The 16,844-nt window shown below is 38.6% G+C and overlaps 1 protein-coding gene across 1 annotated transcript; it reads right to left on the bottom strand.

Annotated features, from left to right (window-relative positions):
* Positions 1-3,978: 3,978 nt before the first annotated feature.
* On the bottom strand, positions 3,979-6,950 carry LOC108604022. Its single transcript, XM_017993267.2, has 4 exons — positions 6,878-6,950; positions 4,718-4,888; positions 4,467-4,627; positions 3,979-4,323 (listed from the first exon to the last, which is right to left on the bottom strand). The coding sequence occupies exons 2-4, from the start codon at positions 4,791-4,793 to the stop codon at positions 4,261-4,263; spliced, it is 300 nt and encodes a 99-aa protein (XP_017848756.1). The 5' UTR covers positions 4,794-4,888; positions 6,878-6,950; the 3' UTR covers positions 3,979-4,260.
* Between the last annotated feature and the right edge of the window lie 9,894 nt (positions 6,951-16,844).

Raw genomic sequence — 16,844 nt, 5'->3', positions numbered from 1 at the left:
GTTGTTGTTGTTGCTGCTGCTGCTGCTTCTTGTTGTTAGCGTATTGTTGATTGTTCTTTTATCTCCGTCTACGTCAATTCTGCTGCGTTATTGCTGCTGCTGCTGCTGCTCGACTTTGGGTTTTGAATTTCCACGCTGCGCTCTGCGTTCTCATGGGCCTTGCTCCATATCGAGCACAACGCTTCACATTTTACCGGGTGTTGGGTGTTGGGTTACTCCGCTTCAGTCGAGCTCAACAGTTTTCTGCTCAGTTATGGCTTTTTTCATACCGCTTACTCATCATATCCTTTCCGATAAATACTTGTCAATCAGTTATTAATTGCTTTTCAGCATTTATTGAATTTAAGGTTCTTGTTGCTGCCTGCGATTGGCAGGCGAATTGCTTCGACTGCTGCCTGCAGGTCTTAGCTCATTTCTAACTGAACTGAACTGAGGCTTAATTAAGCTCGACAGCAAAAATGCCAAATGTGCTATGGGCAGCGAACTAAACTGTCAGTTAAATAGCCAACGAAATTGAACAAATGCTTTTAATATTAAATGTTAAAATAAAGTTGCAGAGCTGAAAATCGATTTGACAGCTAAGCACTGCTCATTAGGGTGGCTCGTTTAAAAGCTAAAAATAATAGAAATATAGCAAAAGTACTGAGAATATTTCGCATGGGTATAGAAATAGTTCTAAAGTAGAATAATATTAAATTCAAAAATTAATTAATGCAAAATTGACGAGATTGAGAATAGAAAATTTTTAAATTCAAAAATTAATTAATGCAAAAGTTGAAAGTTGTATAATTTTTAAAAAGTTATAACAATAAATCCAGCATAAACTTCCCAGTTCGCATTTCTATTCTCAGAATTTTCACGCGTTTTACAATTTTGCTATAACATTTTGTAAATTGTTTTCAGCTATCAAATCCCACCCTACCGTATCATATTAGTTTTTCCCTAAACAATTTTGCATGCGAGCTTAGACCACTTAAGGCTGTTGCTTTGATTATTTTATGCTTCAACTTTGTGTTGCATGCAGCACAAATGAATAGCGCAGTGCTTAGCAGCAGCAGCAGGTGCAGCGCTACGACAAGTTTCCTTGCAATGGCAAATTTGATAGCACTTGTTAATTGCATTCCTTTGGCAACTGATAGACGATGACGAGCAGGACGACGAGGACGACGACGACAACATGAAGCAAACGCAAGCCAAAGTCCTAAGCGGCAACAATGCAACAGCGCGTGGCAGGCAGCAGCCCAGCACAGCGTAGCAACGTTGTGGTGTAGGTAACAGTGAGCACGAAGAGTATGTGACCACACACGCACACACACGCACACACGAAGAGCGAGAGCGAGATATATAGTGTGGCATATAAGGCCACAGCATTTAGCATGCAACAGCGAAATGCAATTAGAGAAATATATGTGGCCAGAACGCTAATGCTGCAGTTGAAACTATGACCACACACACACACACACATATAGAGAGTCTTCGTTTCATTAAATGCACTCTCGAATGTTTATTAAAATGCACCAAATAGTTTTTAAAAACAATGCCAAACGTACTCAGCTCAGCACTTTGTTGCTGTCATGTTTATGAGACAGCTGCAGCAACAGCAACGAGCAACAGCAACACACATGTGGCTAGAGCTAGAACTCAAGTCTATAGCCTGGTCAGACTCTACAGTTGAGGCTTTGGAGCTCTGCATTGCTGACTTGCAATATTTGTATGTAAATGTGCGCTCAGTTGTTGTTGCTGTTGTTGTTGCTGTTCGCGCATCTGGCAACATCTTGTCGAGCTGTCAAAATATGCTTGTTAACAACATTTGTTGCACCGCAGCAGCAGCAGCAGCAGCAACTGATTCAACAGCTTGCTGCTCACTCCTCAAAGCCTCAACTTATGGCCATGCATTATGCTCTAAACTTGTTTACAACAACGCATCAGCATCAGTTTTTAAACGTAGCACAAGCTTTTAGTGTTTTAGTGGCTGCTTTCTCATTTAATTTCTGACAGCGCAGCGCCTTTTTTCTGTTAGAATAATTATAAAAATTGCTGCACAACTTTAGCTGCGGCTAAACTTTCCATAAATAGCAGCAGCAGCTCAGCTCAGTTCAGTTTGCAGCCAGTTCGCCTATGATATGTGTGAGCAACTGGCCTTGGGCGTGCATTTGTCTAATAGATCAGCATCAGCAACCGCAGCAGCAGCAGCAGCAGCAGCAGCAACTCAAATGTGCTTTTGGGCCATTTATCATTTGGCCGCGTTGTCTGCAATTTCAGCGACTGGGCGTTGTACCATGCGGATGCTGCTGTTGGCCTACAGTCGTCTGAAATTCGAGCAGCGCGCACAAGGTGTCTGCATTTCAACGCCCCAGTCTCAGTCCCACTCCCATTCCCACTCCCACTCCCAGTCTTCACTCCAGTCTGGACTCGCGCAACTGAAACCTGGACCAACCACAGACAGCAAAGACTGCTGACCAGCTTGGCTTTTGCTTCATTTACACTCAAATTATTCAGCATAAATCATTTTAATGTTGCGTGATTTTAGACGCGGCCATTTAGCGGCCCGTGAATGTCACTTAAGCGCTAACACATTAAAAAGAGAGAGACACACAACAAACCGCAGCGAGGGCTGCAACAAAGTTCAAAGGCACAGCTGCAATTATAAAAAATTAAAGAGGGGAATGGAATACAGAAAATTTAAATTTTCATTCAAATTATGGGAAACGTTAAGAGAATAAAATACAATTATAGATTTTTTTTTTATAAATAAACTTCTATTTGTGGATTTCAAAGTATTAAAAGATTCAATAACTACAGTTTGACATACTTATGTTATATTTAAGAAGAAGCAAACAGCAGCGAGGGTTGCTACAAAGTAAGTCACAGCTGCAATTATAAACAAAAAGAAGAAAAATTGCTAAGGGGTCGAATATAGCAAATAAATTTGTTGTTTTCGATTAATTTTCATTAAAATTAGTTACAAATTAAAGAGGATATAAATAAAATAATAATCTTATATTTATGTAAAATATTTACAAATTTCCTTATTTTAGTTTAATATACTAAAAAAGACACAAACCACAGTGAGGGCTGCCACAAAGTTCAAAGCAAGTCACAGCTGCAATTCTTAAAAAAAAACACAAGAAAAATTGCTAGCCAACATATAAATTTGTTAACATACTCAATTCAATTCATTTGCTCAATTTAATGAATTAGATTTAGAGCAAGAAGGCAAATATGCTTAATAGTTTGTTGAATAATATAATATACAAATTATAGAGTATTAAAAAAAAAGAAATAAACATCTATTTGTGGAATTAAAGAATTTTAAAAGACTCTCACATACTTAAGCCATAAGTAAATATCACTTAAGAGCTGGGATATTAAAAAACGAAACAAAAAACCGCAGCGAGGGTTGGCTGAAAGTTTAAAGCTGCAATTAGAAGATTGCTGAGGGGTCACATGCAGTAAATAAATTTGTTAACACTTCAAGTGTTCAATTCATTTTCATTAAAATTAGGCAAAGAAGTCATATAGGCATAAAAGTTAATTGCATAAAATACAATACAAATTATAGACTATAAAAAAAGAAAAAAATAATCATTTATTTGTGTAAAATATTTATAAATTATCTAAAATATTTAGTGTGGCATACAAATGTTTTAAATGAATGTGACACATTAAAAATGGAAGCGAGGGTTGCCTGAGACTTCAAAGCGATTCACAGCTGCAATTATAATTCCAAAGCATGCAGCGCCATTAAGCGAGGGTTACTTCAAACATCAAAGCGCGTCTAGCTGACAATACTAATATTTATAATAATTTACAAAAAAAAATACGCCTAATCTAACAAGCAAAAGTATTTGCGTTATTAATCCAGCTTAAGACTTGAAGCTGCTTGGCAACAACAACAACAACAACAACAGTTGGCAGTTGAAAATTTATTTTAGTAGCAAAACAAACATAAGCATGAGAATGAGAATGAGTATGAGTATATATACATATATTTAAATTATGTTGCTGCCGCTGCCTTAGCAGCTGTTGCTGCTGCTGCTGAGATGAGACGCACTTAATACGAAGTACAGAGATTATAATTACAGCAGGAAAGGGAAGGGGAAAGGGAAAGGAACGTGGAACGTAACGCTGGCTGTAAACTTTTTTACGCACTGTGCATTAAACCAGCATAAAGTTGAAATAATGCAGATCAAAGCACACATGCGTACGCTTATGTGTGTGTGTGTGTGCTTTGAAGTTGCCTTAACGTGTCCACAGCGCTCATTTTAGCTTTGAGTTGGCATTCGCAGGAATTACATCGTTTAGTTCACAGCACAAATGATACTTTGGTCCCGGTCATCATATAAAAAATAGCAACAAAAACAGAAACATATTTCATTAGTATTAAACATTGCGCATTTTGTTTTGTTATTGCTGCCAGACTGTTCGTTCGACTGTCAGTCTAATGGCTTTGGGGGGCAACTTACGCCATCGTGTTTGGGCCTGCAGCGTGATCTCTGCAGAAAACGCATTACGGCGGGCGGCATATGTTCCTTGTACATCGCATAATGCCGCAGTACAAAACGACAACTGCTAAAGTGCACACATTGGCCGCTGGTCTTGTCTGGCGTCTGGCAGCTGCTCGGCTCTATATAGATATATAGATTTTTATATATTTGTATAGTTGAGTCGTGTGTGTGGCTGGTTGGTTGTAAGCCATAATCAATGGCGGACTTACGTGTGTGGCACAAACTTGGCAGCAACATGACGAGGCAGCAGCTCCATAAGAAAATCAATCGAAATGTGCTTCGCATTTTGAATTCCCAACCCAAGCAGCCGGTTGTTGATGATGTATTAAAGTCGCGTTAAAGTCTTATGCGCCGCCGTCGACTAGGAAATGAGGCACACACTGAGCGTGGCTGAGCTTTTAGCTCAATCTCTGACTCAACTCGGGCTCACCAGATTGTTGCCGAAGTAAACAGCTTGGGCACTTGAGCAACTTTTGATAACGCGAGAGCAGCAGCAGCAGCAACAGCAGCAGCCGCCGCCGCTTATCAACACAGCGTGCAAAACAAGAGGCCAAAAAAATATGTACATAATATGTAAACAAAGGCAGACAGACTGGCACGACAGACAGACAGACTTAGATAGCAGTGCACTGGGAGAAAAGCAGCGAGCGAACTGAAAACAGAGTTTGGCTAAATATCACGTATACGAAACGAAACGTTGTCAGCATATAGCTAAGCGCTTAAGCTAAATATGAAATACGTAGGCTATATGATATATAACATAATAGCATATGATTAATATATATTTGGAATATGTTTACTTGACTTTTGCTATGCCGAATATTTTGCAATTCAATTCCAAGTGTGGACTTTGTATAGATAAAAGCGCTGACTGAGTAAATTGAGCAGTTTCAAAGTAAATGAAATATATTTTATAGTAATTAGATAGATTAATATTTAGTTAGAATATTATTAATTTTATTTTTCTTATCACAAGTATAAAATACTTCTTGCAATCTCGAATATTCTTCAAATCGCAGAAAACAAAGTTTAGGGACAAATAGCGCGTATCCCCTACGAAATGATGTCAGCATATTGATAATCTCATGAAATACTTAGGATATATGGTATATAGAATAATAAAAAATGGTAAATCTTATATTTTTATACCCAAGTGCGAAATACTTCACTTGGTCTGAATATTCTTCAATTCAATTCCAAGTGTGGACTTAAAATTGGATAGGGAAAGTAAATGACTGAGTAAATTTAGCAGCTTTCAAGTAAATGGAGTATATTTTATAGCAATTAGTTAGGTTAATATGTACTTAGTGTATTGTTCATTTTATTTTTCTGAGCCCAAGTATGAAATATTTCATTTTTGCTATGCCGAATATTCTGCAATTCAATTGGAACTAAATAAATTGTGTATAGATGAAAGCGTTGCCTGAGTAAATTTAGCAGTTTCAAAGTAAATGGCGTAAATTTTAAAGCAATTAGATATATATACTTTACTTTTACTTTATATACTTTAAGATTTCATATTATATAATTATAAATATTAGAGAAGTGCACTTACTCAAGCTTGCTTATGACTAATGAGCTAAGAGTCGAGACAACAACACTCAATGCTGCATATTAAGTGAAGCAGCTGAGCTAACGAACTATTTCAAGATTTCCAGATTATTAATCAAACAGTATTAATAATACAACTTAATGCTGTATGCATTTAAGCTAAGTTTATTTTAACTTTTGTTTTGTCTTCAACATTTGTGCTGTGCATTTCACTTTCTCTCAGTGTAGCTGGCAGCCATAAACACATGTTTGAGGCAGCGCATACCAGTTTGAATCTAAGCAGAGAGGCTCGGCACGCCCTTTCGAGCTTTGCAGCTTGTGGGGTGCTAACAAAGGCAAATGGAAATTTATTATACATATATGTAGATATATTGCAAAGTTGAAAATGATTTCAAAGCATGCGGAAAGCAGCAGCTGTGCGAAGAACTGACTTTAGCATCACCAGCAGCAGCAGCAGCACCACGCGGGGTATTTGTTGATGAAATTAGCCAAAGCTATTGCCAACAACAAAAATAGGCGGGCAGGCAGACTGGGGAGGCTGGTAAAAAGCCTGATAAGTAGGCTAACAGCAAATGTAGCAACTTAAACTTTCAGCATAAGCTTGTTAGGCAAATTAAAGCTTAACAAGTTCAATCTAAAGCATTTAACATTGTTAATTAGCGTAATGCACTTAAATTGAATATGCAAAGCCAACTGCAACTAAAGTGAAGAGCATGAGAGGGCAGTTTACTAACAAATTGATTGAAATATTTTATATTGAAGTATATAAGCTTAAGTTATTACAATATTTATTATATCTTTACAGCATTGCTACTTACGTTATCAACATCAGGCCTACGCCCACGCCTAGAGCTTAACCAAAGCTTCAAATTTATCAATAGGTAAGCTGCACATATTTTTAGACATAACTTCATCAAAATGTACGATTATTTGAATGAAATTTTATTTTTTTATGCTTCTATTGTTGCTTACAACAACGTTGTAAATTACACAACTTTAAAATTTATTAGACTTTTGACAATTTAGGCAACAGAAACTTGATAAAAATACTGAAATGAAATTAATTTTGACAGTTGTTAAAAAAAGTATTTATACGATAGCAAGTGACAGAGCATGCAATGAGTAATTTGTATAAAAAAAAATTAATTTAATATAACAAAAATGATCAGAGATAAATATAATTTTATATGCAATTGTCAATAGCAGTCACTAAAAAAAATCTGAATAAAATATTTTGATAGCTATAAATACTCAGAGCTTAAATTAAAGGCGCTCACACTTCCCACTTTATACTTTTTTAGATTTGTGACATTTAGTCAAGGATTAGCAATAAGAAATTATCAAAATCTAAAGTAAATTCAATTTGATAGATAAGTTGATCAGAAGATTAATTTAAAGACACCTCCACTTTATAATTTTTAAGATTTTAACAATTTAGACAAATAAATTAAGGTTAAAAAAATAAAAATATTAAAATATAATTTCTAAAATTTGATAGCTAAAATAATCAGAAATTAATTAAAGGCCTGCCACTTTATAATTTATAGATTATTGACAATTTAGTCAAACTGTAACATTTGAATTTTAATCAAAAATCTATAAAAAATGAACAAAATGAACTGAAATTAATTAAAGACACTAACGCGAGTGTAAAGAGTTATAAAACATCAAAAGCTGCAGCTAATGCGCTAAGTTTATTGCATTTAAAAACTTGAAATCCAACAAAATTTGTTGTAACTACAACGCTCATGCTTTTCGCTTTTGCCAAATAACAGCAATGAGGCCATAACTAGGCCAATTTGTACTAGCCATGTTACTGCAATGAACTAAAACTGATTTGGCTAAAAACATATTTCTATTTGGCCTGCAGTTGATCAGAAATGTTTTCAATATAACAAATTTAACGCGCCTAACTGCTGCATACACTTGAGCAGCAATAAATGCATAAACTTTGGTTAAATTATTAGCAAACATTAAACAACCTTCATGCTATAAATAAATTGCAAGTGCACAAAGCACAACAAAACAGTTAATTAGCCTATTGCCTAATCGCACAATCAAAATGCATATTGAATTCTGGGCTACATTTTTCACATGTGTAGTTTTGTTTTTTTGATGTACCAAAATTTTTAATAAAAATGTAAATTGCGCTTGGTTTTTGCCTTAGGAGTTTTTGGCGCTTGCAAAATCAATAAAAATATATTGCTCGTTATAAACTTGGCGGCAGTTCTGGTAAGCTGTGCGTTTTTTTGATATCGAAAAACCAAAAAAAAAGAGAAAAACGAGTAGCGTGGCATATAGAGCAAAGTTTTTGGCAATGTCGTTTTGGGTATTATTGGCAAGGTTAAACTTTTTTGGCATACAGCGCTGTCATGTCAATTTGCAGTCTCCGAATGGCAATGAGCTAACGAAACTTGGGCAAAACGCCACGTAGACTTATCAGCGGTTAATATGCAGGTCTCAATGGAAATATTTAACACACACTTATGTTTTACTACACAAAAACTTCCAAAGAAATTGTCAGTTATGAGTTTAAAATATTAAAATTGCTTCGAGCTGAGCGCATGCAAATCAAGCGACTATTAAAATAAACATAAACAGCAAACCCTTATAAAAATGAAATACAAATAGCCTGCATAACTTTCTATAAGCAAAGTACTCAACGCACACACTGACATAACATTGAGGAAATGTTGACTGATTTAATAGACTGCTGAACATTATCAATGCCATTGCAAAATAAAGCGAGAGGCGCATTGTTTTGCTCATAAAAGCAAACACATCATTAAATTTACTCAAACGTTCGATAGCGCAAATGTTGCTGGCCAGCTAAATAGATCAGCCCCAGAGCCCCAGACCTAAACATGCCGGAACCAAAGCATAAAAACTCGAAACGCGCGCATAATAAAACGAGTCGGAGTAAGAAATCTATGGGTGCTGCCCCCTCCAACAACACAAAAGACAAACAAATGTTGCGTCGTCGTCATGGCCACTGCCCTTTTACAGATGTGTGATAAAAACAACGAAGAAAATATGAGAAACAAAGCATAAAATAAAACACTTCGAACTTTGAGTTGACAATTTGAAGACGCCAATAAAGTTTTCAAAAGCAGCTCGATGTCAACTCGACGCGTTGCATGCACAATAAAAATTCTTTGGAAATCATTTAGATGCATGCAGTACAAACTGCCACGCCCACGCATGGCAGATCATGTGTCAAATTGTAAGTTGCAGCAGCCACTAGTTGACAGTTACCTGCAACACTACGAAACGAGGTTAGCTACTACTACTGCTACTTGAGTGTGTGGCAGGGACTGCAAAGCGGCAGCACACGCAAGCGAAATGCACTTTTTGATTGCCTGCAGCGTCGCTTATCTTGAGCGAGAGCTGCGCCGTATTCATATGAATAGCAAAACTGTAACAATCAAACGACAAGAGCGTGTTGCTGGTTGTTGCATTGTCGTCTTATTTGATGTGCGGGGGGCTAAAAGCTTTTATCAAAAATCGTATTGCATGCAAATTAGATTCCACTGCCGCTCGCTCGCTCGCTTTTGGCAAACGCTTACACTTGACTGTCGCTTTGAGCAAACCCAAACCCAAGCTGAAGCTGAAGCTGCTGCCAGCCATTGTCGTTTGCCTGATGCTGCGGGCCGCTGCTGATAAAGACGTCGACAATGCTGCTGATGATTCAGACATTGCAGCTGAAGCTCATTCGAGCTCTGATGTCTTTGCTGCTGCTGCTGCTGCTGCTGCTTACGACTAAATTGTTGTTGCCTCTTGGTCTTTTGTCGCAGGTCTCAATTGACTTGATAAACTTCGTACTACAATTTTTTTCAATTCCAACGCTACGGCTACGCTTTTGCTTGTTAACGTCAGCACACACACAGAGACAGACACACACACACACACACGCATATGCATAACATAACACACAAAAGGGAAATGCAGGCGTAAAATGAGTTCGCTTTTTCTTTTGGACTCTATCGAGCACGTCTTATCTGTGTCGCACACACACACATATATATAATGTATGTGTGTGTGTGTGTGTGTGTGTGACAGGCTCTATCTTAGACTTCAGTCTGCTAGTGCTGGGCGACGCGGCTTAAACACACTCGAATGCATTTCCATTTCCATTTCATGGCTATGGCGTCGCTGGCTGCGTCTGCCGCTTTGTCTGTCGCTTGGGCTAGGCGCCAAACACGCCGCCGAGCGCTGCTAAAAAAAGAAAGCAAAGCGTCGCCGGCTTGTGTAAAAGCGTTCATCGAAGCTTAAGGTGTATAAATCACCGCCGCTTTGTTGCAGCCTCGACTCCAAACAGTGGCCAAGAGCAAAGCGCACTGCAGCATTTTGGCTTAAAGCGTTGGCGTTTAACCCACAAAAATGATAAACAAATTTGTTAGTTAACAATTTGTTAGTTTTTTGTTATGTTATCATTTGTTAGCTGTCAGACGCTTAAGCGTTAAAGCCGCTTAAGCAACCAACACAAGCGACCTGCCACTTGAGTTTAAGTCTTTGCTGCTCGACTTGACGCTTAATGAAAAGTTAGTTGAACGAGCTACATTTAAAATCAAATAAACACAGCTGCCAACAATCAAATGCAAATGCTTGCCGAACTGTAAGCTGAGCTTAGTTGCGGTATATTTAATACTCAGAGAGCCGCTGGCAACTTGCTGCAAAGCGATGCACTCAAGTGCAAGTTCAATGCATGCCTCAGGCGCTTGCAGCAGCTTAGCTCAGCTATTTGCCAAGTTGCTGCTGCGGCGCCATAACAAGAAATTTATGCACATGTTGCTGTCATTTTATACAAATAAAATCATTTTTCAAACAGCACAGTGGAGCAAAAGCACTGCTCAGCACTGTGCGCTTTAAACATAATAAATTAATTGTTAGTTAGTTAGTGAGTTGTCAAACTCAAGCAAAAATTCACACATGAACAATTTGGTTAGCAATTGATGCAGCTTGCAACACTTTGTGTCTGCCCCATTGTGCGTTGCTTGTTTATCGTTTATTTCAGCAATGACAGGTGCAGCTGCTGCTGCTGCCTGTGGCAGACAATCGAATCGAATTGTAGCCCAAATGCGTTTTCAGCTTTTTGTTTATGCTCTGGCCCAAATAAGCGACTGACTGACTGCCTAAGTGAGTGAGCGACTGACTGACGCTCAAGTATTTCTTTTTCTTGCACTGATTGTAATACATATTGGATTTGGCTGTTGATGTTGTTAAATGCAAAAATGATTTCCTATCAAAACAAACAAACTCAATGCAGACAGTCAAATAAATCAGCCAAATGCTCTGCGACTTGCCGCACGTAGCAGCAACAGCAGCGGCGGCGCCGCTCAGACTTTTTCTTGTGTTTGGTTTAAAATGCAATAACCAATCAAATAAATTACCAAATACAAAATGATTCGAGCATTAAGCGCCGCCTTGTCGACTCGACAGCTCCAGCAATTTATTTGCTCTCTGTTCCTTCGACTGTTTCTGATTTCTTGTCGCAAATGCGTTCTCATTATAGCCCCGTGATATTTATTTAGGTTATGACTTAAGTTGTGTCACGTACGGCAGCCAAAATTTATATACAATATGTTGCCCATCAGCGCCCACCCCCCAGCCGCTCTGTGTGTGTTCCCACTGGACCAACTACATTGTGTCTATGTCTATCGTAAAATTTATATGCAAATATGCGCTGCACGTCGTGCAGTTTGCATTCCATTGGCCGAAACGCCACAGCACGCCACTAATTGGACTCGACGGTTTAGTATCATGATCGCATTTAAATGTTCTGATCAATTTAGTTAAATGTTAATAGCGCCGCGCCTTAGCCTCAATCTCAAGTTCGTTGTGGGTTAAAGCGCATTATGCGGGCAGCTTTCGCTCAAAAGTCGCTCAGCCAGCACCAGCAGCAGCAGCAGCAGCAGCAGCTGAAAATAAAATATGACACATATAAACTGAAATTAGCTGACAATTTGTGTCTCTTGTCTTAGCCATGTTTGTGCCTACATTGAGCCATTAAAACGCAGCAGCTATAAAATACAGATAAAGCTACAGCCTGTAATCAAATTAAATTTGTGGGAATTTGCCGATTTGCCTGCACATAAGTGAAAACATCGCTCTTGCTTTTGTTTATTTATTGCAAGTAGCGCTGCCACAGATTGTGGCATAATTTGCTGCTTACTTCACATAAGTAAAATAAAATGTAAGCTTAGCTAAAAGTATAGAAAACATCAAGCTATACTATAGTATTTTATAATATGCTGCCAGCAGTTGAGCTTTGAGCAAAGTGTATTTATATAGTTGAGTAGGCAGTCTTTCCATATGTGACAATCAAATTAGAATTCGTTGTAGCTAAAGATTTTAGTATAAAATATTTAATATAATCAAAAGAGTTGCAAAGTATAAAAGTCTGTACTTCTATAATATTTTCCCATTGCCAGCAAAGTGTATTTTAAAGTCGAGTAACAGACTTTTCATATGTGCTGGGCAAACAAATTAAAATTCGCGCCTAGACAAAAAGATAATCTGCATAGCGAGCCAAAGTATAGATATCTACTTTTTTATAATATTATGCCTTTAGTTTAGATGTGAGCAAAGCGTATTTTAAAGTCGAGTGAACTGATTTTCTATAAGTGGCAATCAAATTAGATTTCGTGGTAACTGCAGATTTTGATTTAACATACTAAAATCCCTAAAAGAGAAACAAAGTATAAAAGTCTGCACTTCTTATATATTTTGGCATTAGTTAAGCTGCCAAAGTGTATTTTAGAGTCGAGTGGACAGACTTTCTATATGGAATGACAATCAAATTAGAATTCGTTGCAACTGAAGTTTTTATTTGAAATTTATTTATTTATTTATTTTAATTGTAGCCTAGAATTAAATTCTATGGTACAATTGGTATAGGCAGAGCAACAAAGGCTTCAAAAAAAGAGAAACCAAATACTTCTATTATACTTCTATAATATTTAGCAAATAGCAAAGCTCTGAGCAAATCGTATGTTAAAGTCGAGTCGAATATAAATTCGTTCATAGTTTGGCCAGCAAATCTTCATAGCGCGCCAAAGCATAGAAATCTGCACTTTTATAATATTTTTCCACCTCTCAACAAAGTATATTTTAAAGTTTCTGGCTCCGATTACAATTTTATATTGTCTTCGCAGCAATTATAAATAAATCAATAAAATAAATAAATATTTTAAAGTCAAGTGGCAGATATTCCATCAGTGTTGGCAATCAAATTAAAATTCGCGCTTAGTGTCAAAGAAAATCTTCATAACGAATCCAAGCATAGAAATTTGAACTTTTATAATATTTTGCCAATCGCTCCCAACAAAGTGTATTTGAAATTCGTGTGCAGCACTTTCTTCGCCACATGTGTTGGCAATCAAATTAAAATTCATGCTAGCGCTCAAGATTTTGATTTTCTCGCGCAGCCTAAAAGCGCGCCACACATTATTTTTATTCAAACTGAAGCTTGAAGCTTTGGAAATCCAAATCCGCTGCACTTTTTCATCGGCTTGAAGTTTTTTGTCTATGTCTAAACTTATTATCATGCTGGCTATTTATTTTATGGCACAAACAAAGCAAGAGAAAGAGAAAGAGAGAGAGCAAGTGAGAGCAAGATAGAGCGTTGCTACAATTGTTTTCACATGCAAATGCTGCCCCTCACTGCTCGATGCTGCAAGTGGCTGCCGCACACTGTCAAACATTTATATGCAAATAGATGGTGGTGCCGGCAATGGCAATGGCAGTTGCCAGTTGGCAGTTGGCGTTAGCCCCCGCTACCCCTCCCCGCACCGCTCGACACACTCAAAAAGAGATTTCCACTAAAAGACAAATGCTACAATATTACAGGGCACTCAGCGTACCTTGGCTGCTGCTGCTGTTGCTGCTGCTTGTGTGTGGCGCTGCTTCGTAGTCGATTTGACTTTGCCACACGCTGCTGCAAGCAACTTTGGCGCCTTGCTACGCGCTCAAGTGGCAAAAAAATCGCTGAAGTCGCAAAAATTATTGCACTTGGCAACTTGAAGCTGAGACACACACACAGACACAGACACACAGTGAGAAATAAAGTGCGAGTGCGATAAAAATAAAGTGACAGCATAAACAATTGCAAACTTGTGCAATTAATTAAGTGAAAAGTGCGCAGCGCTTGCAACAAAATCAAGTTGCCAGCTTTGCATGATGACTGAAAACCCCAAAAGGAAACCCACAGCCCAAACCAAAGCAAACGTAAAGGCAATGCCAATGTTCTCACACGTGTTCTCATTTAAATATTTAAATGTGTTGCCAGTTGCTGCTGCTGCTGACTGAAAGTTTTGCATGTTTTGCTGCTTTGCGGTGTGTGTGGCACAAACTGCTGCAGCGACAACGACAGATTGAGCAAACAACCTATCAAACAGTTGCTCAGATTTTCTTTTTGCTTTATTTTTATGTTTGTCGTGCCGCTTTACTTACAACACAAGTAAGCGCGCGGCACAGTCAGTGAAGCTTCGTCTGCTGCTTTTATCAAACAAACTAAGCGCAAAATTAGTTTTTGAACTTTTTAAATTGGTTTATTTCATGGAGTTTTGATTTTTAGCACATTGCGTAACGAGCGCCAGCAGCAGCAGCCAACGCCATGGACTCTAATTGGCCACAGAGCGCGTCGTCGTCGTCGTCGTCGTCCTGCAATGTCAACTTGTCGCTGGCGCCTTCATTAGTCGCAAGTAGTTTAAGCATAAGTTGCGTGCGTGTCTCTCTCTCTGTGTGTGTGTGTGTGTGTAACTACTCAATTTAGACGCCGCCTTTAAACAGCAACAATTTTGTAATAAGCAGCGCGCAACGCTTGAGTGAGCTGCAACTTAACAAAAATGAGACTTGCTACAAAGTGTGGCATGCACAGACAGCGCTGCTCGACTCGACGCGGCTCGACTGTAATAAAGGTAAAGGACATGTGCCCGCCCATGCTACAAGCGCACTTAATTCCTTATAATTTGCTACGAGTTGTTGCCTTTCATAAAATATACTTTATGAACAATAATTCATATGTAGCGCTTGTGTGTGTGGCAAGTGCATAAAAATCAATTTTTGCACATGAAACTGGCAAGGCGGCGAAATAAAAACAACAGCAGCAACAATGTCGACAACAGCAGCAACAGCTACAGCTACAGCGACGACAGCAGCAGCAGCGACAACGACAATGTCGCCTGCATACAGCTCAGATGACAAGTCAATGGTGGAGAGTGCGCGCTTAAACTTACGCCACACACACACACACACACACTACTTGCAACTGATTACATGCACAATTTTGCTCACACTCAAATCCGTTGCGCCGCCCACTTGGACTGGCCCCCAGTCAACACAGCCGCAGCAATTGTTACTCGCTCTGCATGCGCTTAAATTGGCATTTGTATGTGTGTTTGCTTGTGTGTGTGTGTGCGCTCGTGTATTGTTATGTGTTCCTGTGGTCGCATCTACTGCCGCTGCGGGGCAGAGCTCGACCGCCAATTGCGCCAGCGCCAGCTACAGTCGCCCCCACCCACACCCACGCAATTATTTCAACAAATTTAAACCCCACTGAAAATAATAAACAATTCGTTTTCAGATTAAAATGCAATTTTCATAACTATTTTGCGCTGCTTTCTTTTTCTGTGTGCAAGATTCCAATTCAAACAGCCAGTGCCAGCAGCAGTTACAATTACTACTTACTTTATTTATAACTGTGTGCATGTGAGTGTGTGTGTTGGGCATTAATTTTCCACGTAACGTAACGTACCGTTAATTTTGCTTTATTTATGTTTTCTTTGCTATTTATCATTGGCTTGCTGCTGATTTTTTTATGCCAGCACCGATTCTCGCTATAAATCGCCACTCATACATATGTAAAATATGCGCAATTTATTTATAATATTCGCTGATTAAAATACACCACCCCCCACCATTATTCTTCTTCTTTTTTTAATAAAGTAGTAAACGCAACGAATGAAGCGCAAATAATCCCAAGCAGTTCGCTCTTCAGCTATTAAATGCGTATTAAATTAACTTATTATGCAAGCAGCCGCCCCAAACTGTGTGTGGCAACAACTCTCTCTGTGTGTGTGTGTGTGTGTGTGTGCGGCAGGTGTTGCCTGCATATTTCAGAGACATTTGCACTGACATTTTCATGGCTGTTGGTTAGCTAATTGGTATAACGATTAGTCCAAGTGAATGCCAAATGAGGCAGCCCAAGCCCTACAAAATTCCCATAAGACAACGTAGTGAGCTGAGCAGCTGGCAAGAATTTTGAATATGCATAAATCGAATGCCAGCAGCTTGTCGATTCGTCTCTTCAGCTGTAACTCTGAGGCTGTCACATTTCCAATTGCAGCTAGAGCACTAGAGTCTGCCAGTTGATTTGCTCAAATTGACAATGCCGAATGTCATGTCTCTCTAAAAATAAAATGCAAACAACTTGCCACTGCTCTCAATATCTCAATACATTTATTGTCATGGCTTTGCCTGCTATGATAATGTGATATATGTCAACGTCGTCGTCACTGCGAATTGGCTGATGTCAAAGCCAATAAGCTATAGCAGTTACACCCACACCCCCACCCACTCCCCAGCTCAGCAATGATTTATTGACATATAAACAAATACACCCCTTGACTAGCTAAAGTGTATCAATTGCAGCGCATCAAGCGTTCAAAGCAGCAGCAACTGCTTTAAGATGAACAAATTTATACTTAAGCCTAAGTTTGTCTACTTAGAATTTAACCCTGGAATGAGCTGCGTACCTGTTCGACTTTCAACTAAAGCTTAGTGCTA

The sequence above is a fragment of the Drosophila busckii genome, chromosome 3R (assembly GCF_011750605.1).
Source record: "Drosophila busckii strain San Diego stock center, stock number 13000-0081.31 chromosome 3R, ASM1175060v1, whole genome shotgun sequence".
Classification (NCBI taxonomy): domain Eukaryota; kingdom Metazoa; phylum Arthropoda; class Insecta; order Diptera; family Drosophilidae; genus Drosophila; species Drosophila busckii.
The sequence above is the reverse complement of the archived record's forward strand: the minus strand, read 5'-3'. Positions and strand labels throughout refer to the sequence as shown.